This window comes from Furipterus horrens, unplaced genomic scaffold (genome assembly GCF_987537825.1).
Source record: "Furipterus horrens unplaced genomic scaffold, mFurHor1.1.pri manual_scaffold_9, whole genome shotgun sequence".
NCBI lineage: Eukaryota > Metazoa > Chordata > Mammalia > Chiroptera > Furipteridae > Furipterus > Furipterus horrens.
In genome coordinates, this window is record NW_028327179.1 from 103236608 (window position 1) to 103244495 (window position 7888).

The window sequence follows — 7888 nt, forward strand, 5'->3', positions numbered from 1 at the left end:
CGAGATTCCACTCTGCTAAAAATAACACCTATTTCTACAGTCACTGAGTTCATTGACTACTAGCCATTTGGGGGAGGGGGAGAGGGAGGCGTGCGGAGCGTACCAGACCCTCCAGGGTGGGTGCTGGTCTTTGTAGTTTGCCCAGACAGATTTTATGTTAGAATTTTATGTGTCAAAAACAAAAACGAAATCAACTTATTCTTTGCTGTGCAAACTGTAAAAAAGCTAATGCTCTGAAAAATTTCCCTGGCTGCTGAGGTTGGATAGAAAAGGAAAAGAACATGATGCACAGCCCCTCCTCCCCCCCAGGTCGGCTGCGGGGACGGAAGCATCCGGCTTCACCGGCTGACGTGTGAGCACCCGCTCCTGCAGTGGGACCACAGCACTGAGGGCCACGCCGTCACGGGCCTGCAGTGGTCCCCGACCAGGCCCGCCGTGTTTTTCGTCTGGGATGATACTTCCCGCATTCACATCTGGGACCTCCTGGACAGTGACCTGGGCCCCGTGGCCCAGCACGTCATCTCCCCAGACAGGTAAGTCCTGCCAGAGCCCGGGCCCGCCCAGACGCGCCATTGCTCGGCTCTTAATGTAGACACAACATTTTGCTACTTTAAAAAAACGCATTACTTATATTGAAATTTAAGTATTATTTTTATACTTGTACATTTAAGCAGTATCTTAAAAACTAAAGTGTGTTTATTTCCATTTAGTCCAGAATAGTCTGTGGACTAAAGAATTCACACAGCGCTACGTCCCCGTCATTGTCCTCGAGAGAGGGCAGGGGAGGCCTGTGGCCTCGTAGGTGCAGTGTGCGCCTGGGAGGCTGGGAGGGCCTCCTCCACTTTCCAGACAGGCCGTCACCTGGGGACCGGGAATTCGTGCATCTCCCATCGACGGCGTTTCTCTGCCCCCGAACGAGGCCAGCGTCAGACCAGCCGTGTGGCCTGTGTGGTTCAGGTGCACGTGTGGTGCGGACACTGATACACGTCCAGCAGTTTCTGTCCTCTTTTAGTAACTGAAACGTGAAATGTTTGTAAAAGCTTCCGTGGTGAAGGGTTCGCTCCTGACCCGCTTTGTCAGCTCACTGGTCTGTTCTGTAGAGACGCTGTGTTTCTTGTCAGCAGCTGCCCTCCTCGGCAGGACGGGCCACCGACTGGAAAAGGGTCAGGCAACATCCTTTGACAGCAGGTTAGGGACGTGCTGATAAGATCTGAAAAGAAATGAGAATTATTGTATATTTATTTAGTTCCTTTTTCTAATTATTAAAAAGAATACATCATCCAAATCCAGACTGACCCACATATAAATACATAATATACATGTGGATTTTTTATAAAAAGTTTGTCAGTTATTTAATGAAACAAATATTTATTAAGCACCTACTCTGTACCTGGTGCGGTGGGCGCCCGTCTTGTGGGGAGAGATGGCTGATGAGCACAGGTCCTGAGTGTGACGGGGAGAAACGAGGACGCAGGGGCCCCACGTAGGGGCGGAGGGAGTCGGGACTTGGAGTGGGGAGGGAGGAAGGTTGGCCAGGCAGGGTGCAGTGGGCAGAGACTTGGGACACGGGGTCTCGGGGCCGAGTGGCCGCCAGCGCTGCAGGGAACGGGGGGCAAGGAGGGGCCGGGGGGCCAGGCGGGGCTGGGCCTGGGGCCTGGCACGGTGGTCAGCGGGTCTGTGTGGTCAGTGTGTTGGGATCTCGGGAGGCAGCCGGGCTGAAGCCGCACAGCAGGGAGCAGCGCAGACCCAGGGAACGGAGAGAAGGCAGAAGAGACCCAGAACCTCCTCCCAGACACGGCTGCCTCGGCGGTCAGCTGCGGTGTTTAAGTCAAAGAAGTAATGTTCACAGGAAGTGCTGAATTACTTTCCGTGAGCTGTAAAGAAAAACAAGAAATTAATAGGATTTAAAAGGCAGGCCTTTCGGTAGAAGGAAGAATTTCCCACTTTCCGAGTTTCTTTAAAATTATGATAACTCCCCAGCTCGCAATGGCCTGGGGGCGGTGGACGGTGGTCGGGGTGATGGCAGTGGTCTCCAGCCTTAAACCGGCCGCGACAGTGCTGACGGGCGTTTCTGCACCCGTTTTAATGATTTTCTAACTACAGAGTCGAGCAGTGAGCTGTGTTCTGGTCCCCTTTCCTCCCTTGCTGCCGGCACCACGGGAGTTCCCAGTCGGTGGCGATGAGACGTGACCTGCGTTTACACTGTAACCGAACAGACTCCGTGGGTGGTGAAAACTCTCACGACTTGTAATTCTTCAAGATTTGCTCGTCTGTGGTCTCCCAAGGGCTGAATTCTCACCTGTCTCCCCCAAACGATGCTGTGGGTTCCCAGGGCCGGGGCCCCGTGGGAGGGGCAGACGGCCTCAGAGGGACCGGGACAGCGAGGTGGGCTGGTGCAGGCGCACGCCCGGCTGCCGGGCGCTGCGGGGTCCTCACTGGGCCGGCTGCGGACCTGGCTGTGAGCGTTGGCCAGTCTGGGAAGCTCGTCCTGCGTCCTGTCAGGGACGGTCACAGGCGGTCAGTCCAGCAGGCCTCTAATTCAGAAATAAGTTTTCAAAACCATTTCTGTTTTTCATTCTGTTCTCACCTTACATTTAACTGACTGACCCTTTTACACTCCCCTTTCCTGCTGCTTCTCCCCTGGGAGCCTGCTCATCCCACAGCATGTGCTTCTTGCTTCCAGGCTGGTGACAATGACAGTCGTGGGCGAACCCAGAAGAACCAGTGGGGGCTTCCTGGCCCTGGTGCTGGCCAGAGCCTCCGGCTGCGTGGACGTCCAGTACGTGAAGAGCGAGTGGGCGACCCCGGCGGCAGACGAACAGAGGAGGCTGCAGCTGCTCCTGCAGGAAGCGCTTTAGGGGGACGCACAGTGGGGTGTCGTGGGGACCCTGCCGTGTGGGATGTCATCACCGATGGGGCCTGTCATGCCATGTACATGTGTATTGTATAGACTGTGTGTGTTCTGCACGGTGTTCACTTTACAGAATGTCGCATCAATATTCCCAGGAAATAAATCACTATTTTTGAATGGAAACATTTTTAGTGTATCCCGAACTTCAAAGGAAATACAGTCTTAAAATAGTCTCCCATTTACTACCGTGACAATGTATTTTCATGAACGGTTCTCTTAGTCATGCGTGACGTGACACACAGACAGGACTTACTTAGAACAGAGGGTTCCCCTGCCTATCGGCCACTGAACCCCAGCTGTCTGCCGCAGAGCCTGGCACACGGGAGGTGCTCCGTCCGTGTTTGTTCGACGGTGGCTGAGATTGGCTCACATCCCTCCTGCACCTTCGTGAGGTCACAGAGTCACTCAGACCAGAGATGGGGGTACCCTGTCCCCCGCATGCCCACAGGGCTGCCCGTGTGTAACCTGCTCAATGGCTGGTCTAGAACATTCCAAGGGGGGCATCGGTTGTAGGTTTTCCATTTTCAGATTCCACTTTAGCTAAATTAGAATGACGTCCATCCCTCTGTGTTTGATGCCCCAGATGGGTTGCCGTCTTCCTTTGGTGAGGTGCCAGGTGGGGAGGCAGCGAGGTGTGGCGAGCGAGGGAGTCCTGTGGAGGGCGGGGGGCCTGCAGGGCTCCTCGAATCCTGCCTCAGAGGTGGGAGCCCGGAGCACAGTTCCTGGTATGAAGCTCGCCCTCCCTTCCCCGCCTCAACCCCCGGGCCCCTTAGCGGGAGCCTGGCCACCCCCCAGGCTGCATGCGCGTCCTCTCTGCTGCTGTCTTCAGAAAGGACAGGAAACGGTCGCAGGAAAAAGTGCAACATTTCACACCAAGTCGAAGGCCAGAGCCACAGCCCCGCACAAAAGGCACATCTGTGTCTGCCCTGTGGGTCCCCTTCTGAGTCACGCGTCGGGTTTGGTCTGTGGTTCCTGCAGGGCGTCCCCACCCGAGAGTCCCCAGGGCCACACATGCATGTTTGCACCTGGAAAACACGGAGCTCAGAAAACCCGTGTTGAACAGGGCTGTTGGGTGGCACAGTTCCCTCTGTGTCCCCGAGGCCTATTTTTATGGTCCCTTAGCTCCTTCTAGCGCCAGCACTCAGGGCTAGTCCTTGGCGGCGGCAAGGACAAGTGTCCCCTCTCGTGGCCTGGCCCTAGGTTCTTTGAAAATGACAGAAAACTTATGTTGCTTTTTTAACAAGGTTGAAAAACTCCAGTGAGATCTCTGGCTTTCTGGTTTCCAGGCCCCCAGGGGTAAAGCCTGAGCGCCGGAGAAGCTGGGGTGTCCAGAGGTCCACTTTCTAGGCGGGGCCTGCAAGGGCATCATGTCATCTAGAGGACGAGTCTTAGTGATAAACACGCGTCTGTGGGAAGCGGGGGCCCCTCCCCCCGCAGCAGGGAGGCAGATGGTGCTCATCCCGGGGGCAGCTGTTCACCCGCCATCAGCAGCGCCGCAAGGGGGTGATGTTTGCACCTACTCTCAGGCCACAGCGGCCGGCCAGGAACCAGGAGGCACCAGCCACCCAGCCACCCTGAAGTCCACGAGGCCCTGGCACCTCCCCGGGGGTTTCCACTCCCCAGAAAGGAGGAACGGGTGTCTGGAGAGGTTCACGTGCAGCATCCCACTCAGGACCTTCCTGCCTGCTGTCCTGGGGCACACACGGCAGCCGTCCATGGGGTTTCCCCTGCGGAGCAGCCGGGAGTCCGCGCCCCTCTGCAGCCGAGGCCAGCCCCCCCCTCCTCCATCCGGGAGCCCATGTGGCCCCTGCTCTGCCCAGAGCTTGCCGCCCACCCCAGGAGGCGGGAGGCCTGCGGGGGGCCCAGACCAGCCCATGGGGCCTCCTTGGCTCAGGAAGACTGAACATTGGTCCAGGTTGGGCATCGTGCGGCCGCCCCGCAGGACCACAGCCCCGCGCTCCTCCGCTGCCCTCCCGCCTCCATCAGAGGGAACGGGCCAAACCAGCACCTGCTTCCTGGGCGCCGCCTCACCTCTGACCTGTGATCAGCCCCTGTGATCAGTGCACAGCGCTCAGACTGGATGTGGCCCCATTTTTCTTCAAAGGGCAACGATGCCACCAGCCAGGGCCTGCCGTGCGCAAGGCCGCAGCGGGGAGGGCCCGGCTGGTGTTTTAAAAGACCATCATCATTATTTTATATGCACACAATCTTATGTGATTCAATAGTGAGAATTTTGTACATTTACAATTAATTTTAAAAACACAATTTATTTAGCTTATTTCTGTCGGAACTGACTTGGTCATGGCAGGGTTTGTTTGTTTGTTTTATACCATTTCTGGAAATTTTTCATTTCTGCATTTGACAAACTATTGGCAGCCCTGCCCCGTCTGCCTCCCTCCCCAAGGTTGGGGGGGGCTCTTTGTTCTGCCCACTTCTGTGTCCCCAACACCACAGGACCCTGCCCAAGAGAAGCCACTTACCTACCAGTGGGAAGAAAAAAGGGTGAATTAGGGGGAAGAGTGAATAGTGCGCCAGGAAGAACCAGGTTAACCTTCTCTGTATTTGTTTTTAGTTTTTTAAGGCATTTCTATGAACAGAGGATTCTATATACAATTTAAGTGCTTTTTAAAAAGCACTATCCTAAGCATTATCTTTTACCATTAAAAATTCACAAATGTCCTTGGTCAAACTGTTCCAAATATCTCAGTAAACAAGCCTGTTAGGATCTAGTTGAGTGTAGAGTTCCCAGTTCCTGGAACACAAGCAGTCGCTTCAAACCGGTCGGTTTATGTGCTGAGAATAGATTCTAAAGAAGTGACGCTCCCTCGTCAGAGTTCATAAACATTTTTTAAGTTATTGCTTTATGTGCCGAGTTGCTGCCCTGAAATCCGGGGCCTCCGGAATCCGTGCCCCAGAACGCACGGTTAGACGCAAACCTCACCCGCTTGTTTGTTACACGTGACTGTGAGGATCGGGGAATAAATACAAACGCGCGCCCCTGTGCTCACTGGTAATGCTAAACGATTTTCATGTATTTATGAGGCGTTTTGTTTGTATTTCTGTGGTTTGGCTTTTTGAGTAAATTGCCTGCTTCTCTGTGGAGTCTTGGGTGTTACCTTAGTGACTGAGCCTCAGAAATGTTAACTCTTTTTCTTAGTTCTTGCAAATGTTTTTCTACGTTATTTGCCTTTTAATGTAGTTTCTGGGGTTTATTGATGTGCAGACATTAGTGTCTGTGGTAAAAGGTAGCATTTTCTTTGAGCTTAGGAAGATTTTTCCCAACTTATGATAGAAAAGCTCACCTTTATATCCTTCCACTCTTTTTTGGTTTTGGTTTTTAACCTATTTTAACTCTTCAGTCCCTCGGAGGTGTATAGTTATCTGTAATGTGAAGGACCAGCATGTGTTCATGTTTTCTTTTTTGGTTTTAAGAATGAAATGTTATTGCACAACCCCCCCCTCCAAAGGAGCCTCCGAGCCCCTGGTTCTGGGAAGGTCATTGTCACCTGGAAGCGCAGGCAGGGGCTTTGCAAGGGCTGGTGAGGGGACCCCTGAACGCTGGGGCTGCAGGGAGCAGGACGGGCCCCTCCTCGCACTGGAGCTCCGTCTTCATGGTAGAATTCGTGGCCAGGACCCCGAGGGAGGGAGACGTCTGACTAGATGGGACCGGGCTGTAGCCTCCCCTCCACACCGCCCGGCCCGGCGCTGGGCAGCAGCAAACCCTCCGCCCTCGGGCAGCCCCTCGCTGGAGGGGAAATGCTGGGGTGGCCTGCGAGAGGGGAAAACCTTTGCTTCCTTTGACATGGGTGCCAAGCAGACCCTTCTCCTATTTGAGAACAGAATCATCTTAATGAAAGGGTCCCATCCCAAAAAACACAGAAATTTTTCTCTGAAGAACTCTGGACCAGGGCTTCTCACCCTCAGCTGGTTGCTATAGCAATCGCACCTCCTGCTTGAGGGCACGAGGCGCTTCATTTTAAATCGGGTTGTCTTTTCTCACAGAATTAGATATTTTCAAGAAAGCCCCAAAGCATAATCGTCTTGGCCGACAGGCTGCCTCCCGCGGGTGGATTGATTGTGGGCCCCCCACGCCGGGGCCTGCAGCAGCCCCTCAGCTCTGGTGTGTAGCCAGTTGTTGGCAAAAATTTAAATGGAGATCCTGAGCTCCACTTTTTTTTCTTAAGGGCACAAGCAAATGGCAGTCACCCTGTGGTCACCATTAGTCAGCAACGCTGCCCGAGGTCACACATGCCCTTCCCGCAGCCTATCGGCCCGTTCACCAGGATGGCCGGCGTCCTGTGCAAACCCCAGGTGCCGCCGTGGCTCAGCTGCCGCGTGAAAGCGCAGAATTGTGAGTGGGCTTCAGCGCTTCGTGTTTCTATAGGTGGGAGGACTGTGCTTGTTTTTGTTGCCCTCAAAACGGATCACCTGCCGCGCTCAGCACACGACGTGCGAAACCCTGAATCGCAGAGAGAGCGGCCTCGTTGGTGTCACCATTTTCTGACTCCGTCGTAACCGTTTATTTTCCCTGTTGTTTCCCCACTTCCCAGTGTTCAGAAAAGGTCCCAGTAATTGCTGGGGCGTCAGGTTCCCGCTGAGGTCTAGTGGGGGGCTCTGAGTCCCCGGGAGGCTCAGCTGGGGCTGCTTCCACAAGCCAGGCGACCACCCACCGACCACTCTGCCTGCTCCACGCTCCCCACTGAGCCTTTCGAGAGGACAAAGGAAGCGCGAGCCCTTTCTTTCCATCTCCAAAGGACGCGCTTCAGTATAAAAGGTGCCCTACATCCTTTGCAACAGGCACACGTGCAGCGGTGGCTCTGACGGCCAGGCGCTTGGCGAGGACGCACGTCGCGGCCCCTGCTGAGCCGCGTCCCCGTTTCCCGGGAACAGGGACACGAACTGTAAAACTGCTGCAGAGCTGCGTTCAGATGGGGCCCAGCTGTGAACCGGAACTGGGGAGAAGGCCTCCGTGGGGGG

General features: G+C 54.8%; 1 protein-coding gene across 1 annotated transcript in view; it reads left to right on the plus strand.

Moving 5' to 3' along the window:
• The window catches only part of DYNC2I1 (dynein 2 intermediate chain 1), a 33594-nt gene extending 30670 nt beyond the window's left edge, over positions 1 to 2924 (plus strand). Inside the window, exons 23-24 of the mRNA XM_090287746.1 lie at positions 310 to 533; positions 2684 to 2924. Of these exons, the coding sequence (XP_090143872.1) occupies positions 310 to 533; positions 2684 to 2858 (399 nt within the window). The 3' untranslated portion in view covers positions 2859 to 2924. The remainder of the gene's footprint in view (positions 1 to 309; positions 534 to 2683) is intronic.
• Positions 2925 to 7888: the final 4964 nt, after the last annotated feature.